Source organism: Cricetulus griseus, chromosome 4, assembly GCF_003668045.3.
Source record: "Cricetulus griseus strain 17A/GY chromosome 4, alternate assembly CriGri-PICRH-1.0, whole genome shotgun sequence".
In the NCBI taxonomy this organism is placed as follows: domain Eukaryota; kingdom Metazoa; phylum Chordata; class Mammalia; order Rodentia; family Cricetidae; genus Cricetulus; species Cricetulus griseus.
This window is the reverse complement of record NC_048597.1, coordinates 186,905,500-186,921,112: the sequence shown is the minus strand read 5'-3', so window position 1 is coordinate 186,921,112 and position 15,613 is coordinate 186,905,500. Positions and strand designations below refer to the sequence as shown.

Below are 15,613 nucleotides of genomic sequence, written 5' to 3'. Positions count from 1 at the left end.
TCCTGGGGGAGAAATGGAGAGGGAAGTAAATTCTTCCACCTCTGCAGAGACGGAAGACTAGTCCCCAGTGCATGACTTGCAACCCACAAATGGAAAATTCAGACCTAAGCACTAGAGAGGCTGTGCTCCTGAGAAATAGATGAAGAACTCAACTTCCAACCAGACAAGAGGGGAACTAATTTTATGACTCTTGTCACTCTGGCACTTGGGTCTCAAAAGGCTCACAGCTGAACAAGGACTCAGCCTTTGTGTATAATCACCACTCGCCTTAGTAAGCCTGTGTCCAAAGGCAAGAGAAGGTGTCTGCCTGAGGCTACAGGTGCCACCATCCCCACAGTCTAGAAGAAAGATCATACCATGGGAGAAATTCCCTGGCAAAATCCCCCGGGGCCTTGGAAGAAAAGGGCAGAATTGGGATGGAAATAAGGTGTCCTTCCTTTGAGGAAAAGTAGCAAAGATTATATTCATAGTGTGGGCATAAATGCATTTAATCTCAGCACTCTGGAGGCAGAAGCAAGCAGACCTCTGTGAGTTCAAAGCCAGCCTACACAATAATGCCCTGTCTCAAAAGAAAAAAAGAAGCATTATTCATAACATATAGGGCAAGGAATTCAATTTCCGTTTTTCTCCAAAAGATAATCACAACTCCTTTATTTAGAAATCTAAATCCACTATGCATAATTACAATAGTACACTCTTCCATATACTACTGTATGATAGGTGCATCTAACATCTTATTTCACCTGCTCCTTACAACTCCATTACAATCAAATTAAACAGATATCCTTATTATTCACATTTGCTTGTTTTATTGTTTTGTTTTCAGTACTGAAACTCTAACCCAGGGCTTGACAAATGCTAGGCAAGCACTCTACCACTGAGCTAAGCACAGAGCCCAATACCCTTATTATTTTGTACAGTGATCCAAGCTTGTATCGTGGTTGTTAAACCACTGATCTTTCCCGTCTGCCTCTATGTGATAAGGAGAGCTAAACAATTTGTAAATTGAGTCTATTCAATGTGGTTTAGATTTCTGCAATTCTTTGTAGATGGAGCAAGGCTTCATTGCCCTCATCCCCTTTCTCCCTCACATTATTTGTTGCCATTGTCATCATTGTTGTTCTTGTTGGTTTTTAGAGTTTGACTTTGTTTTGCTTGAGACAGGATCTCTCTCTCTCTCTCTCTCTCTCTCTCTCTCTCTCTCTCTCTCTCTCTCTCTCTCTGTCTTTCTCTCTCTGTAGCCCAGCCTAGCTCCAAACTCATGGCAGTCCCCTTGCCTCAGTCTCCCAAGTGCTAGGACTGCAGGAGTAAACCATCACTCACAGCCCCTTTCCTCAGAATGGTCCCTTGCTTTAGTCTGAAATTACACTGCCAAATGAATTCCCAGGAAAACTAAAGACATATATTCATGGGCTTTTCTGCAAAATATGCACGTTGTTTATGCAGATCTCTTGCTATATTTTAATACTTTTATCCCAAGCTCATAAAATAAGTCCCCTGTCTTTTGGAGGTCGGAGTTGATTATCGTTACTAAGCTTTAACATTAAGCTTTGTTACCCAGAGGTACTCTAGCAACCAGGCGTGGCAGTACATGCCTGTAATTTCAGCACTCAAGAGACAGAAGCTGGAGGATTACTGAAAGTTTCCGGCCAGGGTGACACTATAGGAGGACACTATCTCTAAATGAATGAATGATAAATATATAATAAAAAATTTAAGTATTTCAAAATGCATAGGTTATAAAAATGATGTGTAGAATAAGTGTGTCCTTGCCATGACATGAAGCTGTGCTTGCTCTGTCTAGATGACCCAGATGGCCTTCATCAACTGGATGGAACTCCCTTAACTGCTGAAGACATTGTCCACAAAATTGCTACCAGGATTTATGAGGAGAACGACAGAGGAGTGTTTGATAAGATTGTTTCTAAACTGCTGAATCTTGGCCTAGTAAGTTGTTAGCGTGAGAGCAAACTTGGTTCTTAGAAAGTCTGTCGTGTCCTATGAAATCAAGCTTCATAATCCAAGTAGCGGAATGTATATGGGGCACCTGCTTTGTATTAGGCCTCAAAGGATTCCCTTGAGTTTATTAGAAGAGCCAAAGAGGCACACACACCCATCACACAAACTGTTTGAGAGTCGTAGGAGTTGCGCAGCTTGCCAAAGAATGGCGTATGCCAGTTGGAAGTCAGGAAAGGACACAGAGGAAGAGGTGTTTGAAATGAGCTTAGAAAGGATATAACCAGCAGAGGCAGAGGATGTGCGTGGCAAAACCAGAAATAACATGAGCAGAGACTGGCAGTGTATGTTTGAGAAACTCTGAGAAATTGAATCTTCCCAGTCTCAACTTGGCTGCTCAGCCCTGACACAGCCCAAGCAGGTTTTACTGAAGTTCTTATTTTGCAATCACAAGGGTCATGTAACTGATCATGTGACCTGCATCTGTAGAACAGCATCCCTCCTGGTGTCTTTCTAAGGATGGACCCATGGGGTTTTAGCAAGTAGCACTGACAGCTTGCATGAATAGCCAACTTCTTCCTAGAGTGTTGGGCAGTTGCTGTCACAGCCTGCATAAGAAAGGATTGACTGGCCGGGCAGTGGTGGTGAACACCTTTAATCCCAGCACTCGGGAGGCAGAGGCAGGCGGATCTCTGTGAGTTCGAGACCAGCCTGATCTACAAGAGCTAGTTCCAGGACAGCCTCCAAAGCCATAGAGAAACCCTGTCTCAAAAAACCAAAAGAAAGAAAGAAAGAAAGAAAGAAAGAAAGAAAGAAAGAAAGAAAGAAAGAGACAAAGAAAGAAAGAGACAAAGAAAGAAAGAGAGAGAGAGAGAAAGAAAGAAAGAAAGAAAGAAAGAAAGAAAGAAAGACAAAGAAAGAAAGAAAGAAAGAAAGAAAGAAAGAAAGGGAAAGGAAAGAAAAAGAAAGGATTGACTGTTGCAAAGAGAAATGTCCTTGATTAGGAGTGAAGACTACACCTATACGTGGGTATAAGGACAAATGTTTGGGTTGCTGTTAGCATTTTATGCTGGTTTAGTAAAGGTTATAGATTCTCCTCCAATATTCATGACTTCACTAGATTGGCTTCCAGCACCAGGCATGGTTTCACTTGTGTTGAGCAGATCTTAAGTCTGGTTATAGAGCTGTTGCTTACTGTCAGAGTATGCATGCCACTATTGCACCCTTAGGCTAATTGTGCCATGCTGGTCATTGATGTAGCTCGCAAGAGTCATAGCTGAATAGGACTGTAGGAAGCTTGGACTTTGGAAGCTTGCATGGTACCTATATATTCAACTGGGGTTTGCATTTTATCTTAGCCAAAAGGCCAAGAAGTGATTCAACTAGAGTTCAGATGTCTATTTTTTTTTTTTATGCCCAGGAATGGGCGGAGAAGTTATATATGCTTTGTGTCTTTGTAACAGATTACTGAAAGTCAGGCACATACTCTAGAAGATGAAGTAGCAGAGGCATTACAAAAACTGATTTCAAAAGAAGCCAACAATTATGAGGAAGCCCTGGATAAACCCACAAGCAGGACTGAGTATCAGGCTGGAAAAATCCCAGAGAAAGTGGTATGTACATGTGTGTTAGGAATGTGTTCATGGCATGGGCATGCGTGTGTGTGTGTGTGTGTGTGTGTGTGTGTGTGTGTGTGTGTGTGTGTGTGCATGTGTGTTAGTGTCTCTGCATAATTAGTGCCTTACCTGATGCCAAGGAATATTTGGCAAGTTTCACATTTTTAGCACACTAGAAATATACGTCATATGATACAAACACCAATCCAATGTGCTAGAACCAGTGCTCCATAGCTTTTTCAGTATTCAGTTTCCATTTGCAATGAATGTTATCATCTACTCCCAGTGCCTGTGTATGCGTGTACACACACACACACACACACACACACACACACACACACACACACACACACACACACCAGAAGTAGATAGATCAGTCCTCTGCCCAGCAGTCTCACACCCCCAGTCTTATCCTTCCTCTATTCTAGACTGTGTTCTTCCACCTGCCCCTTTTCCTTTTCATTGGTTCAGAAGCCTGTCTATCACCTTTCATCTAGACTTGCCATTCATTCTTATTTCCCCTTCCTGGACTCCTCTCTGCATTTCCTCTTGGAATCAACAAAACTACTGTAATTTTTTTCACCTCTTTCAGTTCCCTTTGTAATTCTGGGGAATTGAAGCATATGAGGGTGTTGGATTCCTTGTCTTGCTTTTGATTTTTCTCTACCAGAATTCCAGAACCTGAAGCTCCTTCTTTAACACCTCCAGCATCCTCTGCAATAAAAAACAAGGCTATATAGAACACAACACTTCTGTTGTTTGCTTTGGGTTTGGGTTTTCTCAGAAGGTGACTGTTTGCTGGATCTCATATGATATGTAAGCTGGCTTCAAATTGGTGGCAAATATGCCTTCTAAGTACTAGGTTATAGGCATGAACCACCACATGCAATGTGATAGATAATGTTCATATGGATTTAGTTTTGTTTTGGTGTGTGCTTGTCTCCAAGCTGGCCTTAAACTTTCTGTATACCCCAGGTTGTCTTTGAACTCTAGATCAAATCCTTCTGCCTCCACCTTCCAGGTTCCCAAATGCTTGGGTTATAGATGTATACCACCAGGCCCTGTAGTGATAACTATTTTAGAAGGGCCAGAACATAAGATTGGTTCTGGTCTATTCCAATAAGGCCACACCTCCTGACAGAGTCACTCCCTGGTGAGCAAGCATTCAAATCTATGAGCCTAGGGTGTCCATTCTTATTCAAACCACCACATTTTCCATATTTTTAAAAGAACAGATGAACAGGTCCAAATGAAAACAGTTGTGATTTTCATACCCCTTCACCTGTTAACATTCATTTCTAAAATGTCCATATGCTTAGCTTGTTGTTCACATCATCTAAATGCACTAGTGCAAATAAATATTCTTTCACAGTACTAAATGTGGTGCTAAGAATGCCGTGCTAATTTAAAACCACACAGTCTCTCCTCCCACAAAGGTTAATTTCCAGTGAAAGGCATAGATTGTCTTCAAACAATGGTCATTTTAACAGCAACTGCATTAAGTGCTTTGAGAAAGGGTTCCTGTTCTGCACTTAGCCTTCTTTTGAAGGCTTCCCTAAGGAAGCAATTTGAGCTGAGAACTAAAAGTCAAATAGGATTAACTTGTAAACAGGAGAGGTCACATGTGTGGAGTATCCAGGCGACTGAAACAAGGACTTGTGGCTGACACAGAAAGGAGAACAGTGCTATGAGACCAGGGCATAGACCCAGCCCTGACCATGTAGAGCGTCAAGAGCCAATGTGGAGTCCATGCCTACTGTAAAATCCCGAAGGGCTTTGCCTGCCTCCACTTCCCATTGCTACAAAAGAATATATGGAACTAGATGATTTATTAAGAAAAGAAATAGAGGCTGGAGAGGTGGCTCATCAGTTAAGAGTATTGACTTCACTTCCAGAAGACCCAGATTCAATTCCCAGCAACCACATAGCAGCTCACAACCTTCTGTAACTCCAGTCTCAGGGGATCCAATGTCCTCTCTGGCCTCCACCTTTACCAGGCATCCACGTGGTGCACAGACATACATGCAAGCAAAACATGCATACACATAAAAATAAATAATTTTTTAAGGAAAATAAATGTATTTATCTCATAGCTTGGAGGGTGGGACAGCTTCTGATCAGCTTCTAGTGAGGTCATGTGTTGCTCTCCCTGTGAGATGGGGAAGGGAAAGACAAACAGATGTATATGTAAGAGGGGGAGGGGTGCCTGTCGCCATTTAACAACTCACTCTGTCACACACACACACACACACAATAGCTAGTCTGCTACAACTAGCCCAGTCTTGTCAACAGTGGAGAGACACCGCCTAGCACAGCCAGCAGCCTAAGAAGCAGCTTTTCACCTAGGGACTCCACTCAGGTAAAGCCAGACCCTTGGCTACAGCTCAAAAAAGAATCCCAGAACAAGCCAGAGTGAAGCCAAGTTAGCAAATGTATTAACTGTTTAGACGGGAAATCGTAGGGAAACAAAGACAGTACACACCTAAGGTATGGGTGCAGAGTCACCTTTATGCGTCTTTACCATGGCTTCGTCTATGACCTTGTGTCTTTTTAAGTTAGAGTGCAATAAGGATGCAATTTTCATGTTTAAAAGATTAAGCAAGCAGGGAGGGGGCGCCTAAGATAACTAAGCAGATAGAGACACCTACTGCCAAGCTTGATGACCTAAGTGGCTCAAGTGGTAGAAGGAGAGTTTCTAAAGTTGTCCTTTGACCTCCACCCACATGACTGGACAGACACACACACACACACACACACACACACACACACACACAAATAAATGAATTTTTAAAGACTAAGCAAGCTTACAATTAAGTAAAGTTTGAAAATAAAATAAAATATGTAAGTTGATTTCCTTTTGTAAATGAAATGCAAGATGCTTTTATGGGGTGCAATGTTTAGATTTAGAGATGAGGGAGGGGTGTTAATTTAACAAATTCTAGTCTTAAGTCAACACAGCATTTGTTGTTTTTGATGCCCCTGTTTGAGAGGTCATTAACAAGCATTATCTCTGTAGGCAATTTGGACTTTATTATGTTGGAGTTCTTGTCTCTGTCAGCCAAAAGGCCAAAGTAGATCCCAGAGTGAGGGTTTCCTTCCCTTCTCATGTCCTCTTAATTGCCCCTGTCTTCTGTCTTGCCTCAGTCTCTCAAGAAAGACAGTGTATAGTTATTTTTCTCTCTGTATGTGTGCACTACCACCGCCTGACTTCAATACCACCCATCATACCTTTCCATTGGCAATTTAAATTTATTTTTAATGTATTATTTTTTTATGGCATTGGTGTTTTGCCTGCATGTAGTCTGTGTGAGGGTGTTGGATCCCCTGGAACTGGGGTTATAGACAATTGTGAGCTGCCATGTGGGTGCTGGGAATTGAACCCAGGTCCTCTGGAAGAACAGCCAATGTTTTAAACTGCTGATCCATCTCTCCAGCCCTCGAAATTTAAATTTCAATGTGAATTTTGACAGATTTAGCCATATCCAAACCATAGCAGGTAGGTGTGTGTGTGTGTGTGTGTGTGTGTGTGTGTGTGTGTGTGTGTGTGTGCATGAACACGTGGGGATCCTTACATGTAGGCGTGTGCACATGTCAGCATGCACACATGTGAAGGCCAACAGACAACCTCAGGTGCTGTTCATCAGGCACCATCTACCTTGTGTTTTGAAACAAGGTCTTGCCGGGCATTGGTGGTGCACGCCTTTAATCTCAGCACTCAGGAGGCAGAGGCAGGCAGATCTCTGTGAGTTCGAGGCCAGCCTGGTCTCCAGAGCGAGCACCAGGATAGGCTCCAAAGCTACACAGAGAAACCCTGTCTCGAAAAACCAAAAAAAAAAAAGAAAAGAAAAGAAAAAAGAAACAAGGTCTCCCACTGACCTGGAACTACCAAGCAAAATAAGTTAGCTGTCATTAAGCCAAAGAAATCTACCTATTTCCACCTTCCTGGCACTAGGATTAGGAGTGTGTGCCTGCCACTGGGCTCAACTTTTATTTTTAATGTGGGTTCAGGGAGCAAACCCAGGCACTTGTGCTCATAAAGAAAGCACTTTTACCAACCCAGCTTCATCTCAGGCCTCCTTGTAGTAGATTTTAAGCAATCACACTGCTAGAAAGATACCTTGGTCCACAGGGCATGAGATACTGAATTGAGAAAACATTTGAGATGAGTGGTATACCAGTTAGAAAGTGGGGTCTCAAGGGGTGCATGGACTAACATGGGCTACTGGAGAAAGAGATGTAAAAATTGCCATAAGATTTAAAAGTAGAGCCAATAAGGATAGTGATGAATCAAATGTGGGGAAATGAAATAAAAATAAAGCAAGAAAATCTCTTAGATTCTGTCTAGTCTACTGAATGGCAAATGAGCTTTCACCACAATCAGGTCTGGGAAGGAGAAAAAAATATTACGTATCATTCAGACACAAAAGCCTCCTGGAAGTCCCAAGATGTAATAAGTACAGTTACTGATGGACAGTCTGTAAGCTCTTCTGGCCCACCCCACTCCACCCCTATGCACTGTGTAAATCAGAACTCTCTCCTCAATGAAAGATTCATGGAGGGGAACTTGGCCAAAGCAGAACCACACAAATCTCCAGTCCAGTGTCTCCTGAGCCACACCAAGGTGTTTTCTCAAGGTAGCTCATAGCTAGTGCCTGCAGGATCTTGTGAAGGAGGAGGAACCCTGAGACTCCGAATTCAAGGTCACCAGACAGGAGAGAATTGACCTGGAGTTACATCAGTTCTAAACAATGTTTACTTTCTATTGTTATCCCCCACCCCCACTGAAGACTCCAGTGGCAGCAATTCAAGATGGCTTTACTAACAGAGAAAATGATGAAACGGTATCTAACACCTTGACCTTGTCCAACGGCTTGGAAAGGAGAACTAAACCCCACAGTGAAGATGACTTTGAGGAACTCCAGTATTTCCCCAATTTCTATGCATTACTGACAAGCATAGATTCAGGTAACCGCGGCTTTATGACCATGAGGAAGGGAAATGAGACAGTAATTCTTGGAAATGTGTGGGTGGTTTTCTTCCTGTTCGTGGCTCCCGAGTGCAGTTCTCTATGACATACACTGTTGGCTGGGAAAATCATTTCACATCAATTTTTTTTTTTCAAAAGCCGTGTGCTAGTCATGGAAAGAGTAATCAGGAAATGTGGAGTTTCTGGATCATTTAATCTTGTTAACAGACAGTTCATTTATTTATTCAATAAACAGTCATGGAACATCTGCTGTGTACAGGTACCCAAATCTGTCACATGCTGGAATGAATCACCAACCTGCCCTGACCGCACTCAGCCTTCACTCTTAGTATAGCTGCTTTTTCATTGTCAGCCTTTTGTATTTTCATTTGTTCATTCATTCTGTATGTGGGCATGTGTGCCACAGTGCACGCCTGAAGATTGGAGGCCAGTTTGCTGGAGTCAGCTTTTTCTCTCTATTGCATGGGTCCTAGGGATGGGATTCAGGCCATCAGGCTTGTCAGCAAGTGCTCTTAGCACCCGCGCTGTCTCTCTGGCCCTTCAGCTTTCTCTAATGCTCTGTTCTCAGCTTTATTGAGGTACAGTTAATATGCATAACCCTATAATCCTAGCTCTTGGGATGCTGAGGTAGAAGGATTACATGAGCATGGGTCCAGTCTGGTCTATATCTTGAGCCTGAGACCAGTCTTAAATACATAGCAAGATCCTATCACACACACACACACACACACACACACACACACACACTTATATACAATATCATATAACATGGTGTTTTGATGTTCACCAGCATTGTGAAACAATCATCCTGGCCAGGCCAATGACTGTCTATCACCTAAACTTATAATTGCCACTGTCTCTTTCTTCTTTTTTATTCCTGTTATTGTGAAAATATGGCCTCCTAGCAAGTTTCAACTATGTAATCCAGTGTTGCCAGCCATACTGACCAAGCTGCACAGACTCCAGACTTATTCTCACTACAGAACAGAAACTTGATATCTTTAACCAGCATCTCCCAGTTTTGCCCAGCCCTAGGCAATGACATTCTACTCTGTACTTCTATAATCTTGGCTATTTTAAATTCCACATGCAGTTGTCTTTCCATAGGCATAGAGGAGCTGTCCTCCAGATACCAAAATCCACACGTACTCAAGTCCTTTACATAAAATGGAACAAAGACTGTGACTGAAGCTCAGAGGTAGAGTGGAGTGCAAATGGTTGTTATACTGTATTACTTGGAAAATAATGGCAAGAAAATAACCTGTCTATGCTCAGTAAAAATGCAGTCACATTTTTTCTTTAGTATTTTTGATCCTCAATTAGTTGAATCCATGGATAATGAAGCCTTGGGTTCAGAACAAAGAGAATGCTGTATCTGTCATTGTGTCTGGCTTGTTTTACCTAGTGTGTTTTCTAGGCACATTGTCAAATCAAAGCATAAAGAGAAAATCCTGCTAATTGTATTAAATTTTTGCGAAGCTTTCGTTTTCTTCTCTTAGTGGGAAGCTTATTTGTTCACCTCTAAATTATTCAAGACATTGCTTACTAGACATTTTCTGCTTTGGTTTTGCATTGAGTTCACATGAGCATGGATGAAAGGAAGTCCAGAGTCCAAACACATTTGGGAAATTGTTCTTTATTAAACCAGTCCTCCCCAATCTCTTCAGTCACATGTGTACTGAGCTGACTGTAGGATTTGGCTCCTGTTTGTTTCTGGTTAATCTGTAAATGATAATCTTAAACTCTTCTGTTACTGTTCAGGCAGATGCCCCACGCTGCCCCAATGGCTTCCCCTGTCCCTGTTGCAGCCCTCAAGTGAACAATTGTGTAAAATTTCTAGAGTTGTAATCTGTTTCCTCCATAAAGAGATCATAGAATGAGCTTCCCTCCACAGAGAATTCTGTTTGTCCTTCAGGACCAGACACTGGCCAGATGGCATGGGCCTCTCTGCTTGAATCTGCAAGGCTGTATCTGGAGGATCTCCTCTGAGCCATCTTGCCCCATTGGTTGGCAAATGACCAGCTCAGAGCCTGTGTCATCCTAGTGAGTCACTTCTCATCCATGAAAAGCATCAGTAAATGCTAAATATACAAGTGCCCTTGATCAAGGGATAGCTAGAGTCATTTGTCACATTTTTTTAGGATCTCCCTAACTCAGCAACCTATGAGTTTTATGGTATTTTTAAAATTCCACTGTGAGGAATGTTATTTATTTGTTTTACCTTTCAGGTTTGTTTGTTTGTTTGTTTGTTTGTTGTTTTTAGACAGTGTATCATATACCCCAGGCTAACCTCAAACTCTGTATCTGATCTTGAACTTCTCATCCTCCAGCCTCTAGTTCCCAAATGCTGGGACTGTGGGCATGTGTCACTATATCTGGTTTATTCAGTGCTGGAGTGTAAACCTCAGGGCCTTGTACACACTAGGCAAGCACTGTACCAACCAAGCTATAATCCCAGCCCCAGAAGTGATCTCTTTACTGTCTATTTTATTACTACAATATTTCAGATGAAATTAAAGCCCCATAGGAAAGTTAAAATGTGCTCATTTCTAAGAGCAGTTTTGTTTAGCTATAAATTTCCCTATATTCCTAATTGTGTCTTAGTTTTTGTTGGTTTTTTTTTAAGTTAAATGTTTGTGGGATTCATTATAAGTGAAGGGGGAGATATTTCCATAATTATGCTTTACTTCATAAATTGGCAGTAAAAGATAAAACTATTTTCTATTAGTTGTCTCTAAATTATTTTTGTTCCCATGAGGGCTGGAGAGATAGCTCAGCAGTTAAGAGCATGGACTGCTTTTCCAGAGGACCCAGGTTCAATTTCCAGTACCCACACTGTGATCACAACCCTCTGTAACTCCAGTTCCAGGGGATCCATCACCCTCTTCTGGCCTCTGCAGGCACTGCATGCCTGTGGTACACAAACGTATATGCAGGCGGGCTGGAGAGATAGCTCAGAGGTTAAGAGCACCACCGACTGCTCTTCCAGAGATCCTGAGTTTAATTCCCAGCAACCACATGGTGGCTCACAACCATCCCTTATGAGATCTGATGCTCTCTTCTGGTGTGCAGATATACATGGAAGCAGAATGTTGTATACATAATAAATAAATAAAATATTTTAAAAAAACATATATGCAGGCAAAACACACATGCACACATAAAGTAATATAAATAAAATTTCCTTAGTTATTTATTTTGTTCTTTTAAATAGAAAAAGAAGCAAAAGAGAAAGAAACACTGATCACTATCATGAAGACACTGATTGATTTTGTGAAAATGATGGTCAAATATGGCACAATATCTCCAGAAGAAGGAGTTTCTTACCTTGGTAAGGATTCTTCCTTATTTTTACCATAGCCATTTTTTTTGTTCAAAGCAAAATAAGGATCTGGCAATAATCACCTCACTAATTTGATGATTTATGCCAGAGCAGCCCAGGTCTCCAGGGTAACAGAATTGCTCGGCTTAGTGATGCATGCAAATAAAATTAATTAGACATTTTCTACTTTTCATCTTAATAAATACAGCTTGAAGAAAAAATCTTCCACATTTTTATATTAAATCTTATTAGTGTTTTCAAATAATCTCCAGAGAGCAATTTTATTACATTTTAACTCATTAACTTTTTTTTTTTTACAAGTGTTTAGAAGTCTGGATTAAATCTTGATTTTCCCCTCTGAGTACTGTATGTGGCAGGCAGAAAGAGTACTGGCTAAGGAAGCAGGAGCCTCACTCTGCTATGCTGGGGAGGTCTACTCTTTGCAAGGCTTTATTTCCTATTTCCGTAAAATGAAGAATGAAACGGGTCACACTCCATCATTGAGGGAAGTCAGGGCAGGAACTTAAGGCAGGAACTTGGAGGCACTAGCTGATGTAGAGGCCATGGAGGAGTGTGCAGCTTACTGCCTTGCTCTTTCTGGCTTTCCCAGACTGCTTTCTTACAGCATCCAGTACCATTAACCCAGGGGTGAGACCATTCACAGTGATCCAGACATATCCATATCAATCATTTGTCAAGAAAATGCACCACTGGCTTGCCCACAGGCCAGTTTCTTGGGGGCATTTTTGCAGTTAAAGTCCTGTCTTCTTAAATGACTCACTCTAGCTTGTGTCAAGTTGACACAAAACTAGCCAGCACATACATGGTGCACAAACATGCATTCAGGCAAAATATATTCATACATATAAATAAATGTACCTTTTAAAAAGGTAGACTGTGGCTTCTCAGTTACACATTGCAAGAGCTCAATTGTTTGATATTTTTTAAGGGCTTTTGTTTCCCTGAGTATGTTTCACCACCCATGTGCTTTGGGCAAGGTGACCTTAGCCTCTTACTCTGCTGGGGCAAAGAAAAACAAATAGATGAAGAAATACCATTAATTAGCATGATCCAAAATTATTCAGCAGGAACCCAGGGTTTTTCTACATAGAAACAGTCTTACTAGTTTTATTTTGATTATAAAAAGAGCTTATTTTGCCTGGCAGTCGTGGCACATGTCTTTAATCTCTGTGAGTTCAAGACCAGCCTGGTCTATTAAAGTTAGTTCCAGGACAGCCTCCAAAGCCACAGAGAAACCCTGTCTTGAAAAACCAAAAAAAAAAAAAAAGAGCTTATTTCTTGCAAAAAGTCATTCAAGGCAAAGAAAGAAAGAGAAAGAAATGTGAAAGCAGGTTAAAATCACTCCCAATACCAATCCCTTCATGACATTTTGATTACAGTCTTCTAGATGTCTGTGTAGGTATATATGTGTGCATACCTATCTTCTTTGTCATTAAAATGAACAGTTGGCCAGGCATGGTGGCTCAAGTCTGTAATCCCAGCACTAGGGAAGCTAGGGTTAGGAGGGTTAAAAAGGAGTTGGAAGCCAGCCTTGGCTACAGGAAAAGTCTCAGGTCAGCCTAGGGCAGAATGAGACTGGCTTGAAAGGAAATTAAAAGTAAGATTGAAGAAATTAAATAAAATCTAAGACAGGAGTTGCGGCCCACACCTGTAATCAGCACGTATGGGACGTTTAATATCATTTCTCGGGAAATTAAAGCATACTTCTTTTCCTCTTCTTTCTAGAAAACTTGGATGAAGCAATTGCTCTGCAGACCAAGAACAAGCTAGAAAAGAATTCTACTGACAGCAAAAGCAAGCTTTCCCCAGGTAGGATTTTCTTAACTGTGGTGGGTTTTATTTTTCCTAGTTGTTAAAATAATAACTGTTTTAGTGGTAAATGATGAGCTTCAATAAACATTAATAGATCATTACAGATTTTTTTAAAAAATCATTTTAAAATCTCAAATTCAACCACATGAAACTCTGGCTACTTTATAGCCTGTTGTGGCAGAGAATTCATAACGCCAAAAGCTTGGAAAAGGTCTTTTGTTGGAGTCTTCTTTGTTGATTTTGCTGGGCTGGGAATTGAACACAGTGTGGAAGGCAAGCATTCTGCCACAGAGCCACGCCTCTAGGTCTGCACTAAATAGTAATGTAGGCATATAACAAAGAATCTTTAGAGGTGGCGGGCTACAAAACTGAGCGAATCCTTGATAAGAGTTTCCACTCATGTTGCTTTCTTACCACTTCTTGAGACCACCATCCCAGGCCATCTGCCTCTCTGCCACCCCACCCCTCTGGGATGCTCCGTGCTCCTCCACAATATGCCCCTTTTCTGTGTTTCTCTTCCACCCAGCCCAGCTCTGCCCAGCAAATGCCACAAAACCAAGCTGTGTGAAGAATCTTCCTCTCAAGAGGGGAAGGAAGAACAAAAAGAGAAAAGATTGCAGGCTGTGGATTCTCATGCTTTAACCGTTTCGACCCCAGCCAGATATACATTATAAACATGGTGGTGATGCTGTAGTGTGTCCTCTAACACGGTGCTTCCATGCAGGGTTTTTAATTTGGTTTTGATGCTAGAGCTCAAAGGTAGTCCTTCATGCTTGCTAGACAGGCATTCTATCACTCAGTTACATGTTTAGCCTTTATATTGTGTGTGTGTGTGTGTGTGTGTGTGTGTGTGTGTGTGTGTGTGTGTACCACATGTGTGTCTGGTGTCCATGGAAGTCAGAAGAGGACATCAGAGCCCCAAAACTGGTTGTGAGCCACCATGTGGGCACTGGAAACTAAACCCAGGTAGTCTGCAAGAGCAACAGTGCTCTTGACTGCTGAGCCATCGTTCTAGCCCCCTTCACGTGGTTTTTAAATAACCTTCAATAATGACCAAATCTAGAGACAAAATTGTATCACAGATATGAAAATATGTGCGTCTGTGAATAGAACAACTCAGGAGGAGATTTTTATGTGAAACAATGACTATTTTTTTCTTCTTTCCAAAGTGTGTGTGCAAGTTCATGTGTGTATAGGTGTGTGTGTGTGTGTGTCTGTGTCTGTGTCTGTGTCTGTGTCTGTGTCTGTGTCTGTGTCTGTGTCTGTGTCTGTGTAGAAACCAGAGGTGAATGTCCTCATTGCTTTCTACCTTATTTATTGAGACACTATCTTTAACTGAACCTAGAGGTCATAGACTTGGCTACAATAACTGGCCAACAATTCCATATATCCCCCTGTATTTGCCTCTCCAGTGCTGGGAACTCGAGAGGTCAGAAGGTGACTGCAAGAGAATTGGTAGTTCAAGGCCAGACCATGTCTCAAAAAAAAATTATTCTTATTTATAACCAAGACCTATATAGCACATCCCAGTTGACTGCCAACACTAACCAAAGTAAGATAAATAGGGCTGAAGATATAACTCAGTGGTAGAGCACTTGCCTAGCATGCATGAGGCTCTGAGTTTGATCACCAGCCTACGTCCTCCTCGGAGAGGGAGGGAAGTCAGAAAAATAGCCAGTTTTGATTGTATGTGCCAGCTATTCTGAGGGCTGAGGCAGGATTGCTGAGCTAGGAGCTCAAGGATAATATAGTGAAAGCCAATCCCTAATATGATAATAATAAAGCAAGACAAAGAGATGTTCTCTGATGACAGTGTGACTGAAAAAAGAGTGCCCATGCACAATCTGGAGTGCTGCAACTCTGGGCCCAGCTTCTTATTAACTCTGTGGGTGACCCTGA

At 41.7% G+C, this 15,613-nt stretch overlaps 1 protein-coding gene across 2 annotated transcripts in view; it reads left to right on the top strand.

The window, feature by feature from the left end:
* The window catches only part of Scg3 (secretogranin III), a 38,668-nt gene that overhangs the window by 5,032 nt on the left and 18,023 nt on the right, over positions 1-15,613 (top strand). The window contains exons 5-9 of one of the 2 annotated variants that reach the window (XM_035444801.1): positions 1,805-1,947; positions 3,420-3,569; positions 8,360-8,537; positions 11,774-11,890; positions 13,628-13,696. In XM_035444801.1, coding sequence (XP_035300692.1) covers positions 1,805-1,947; positions 3,420-3,569; positions 8,360-8,537; positions 11,774-11,890; positions 13,628-13,696 — 657 coding nt within the window. Of the gene's footprint in view, positions 1-1,804; positions 1,948-3,419; positions 3,570-8,359; positions 8,538-11,773; positions 11,891-13,627; positions 13,712-15,613 lie in introns of both variants that reach the window. The other variant, XM_027411133.2, reaches the window with a different exon arrangement.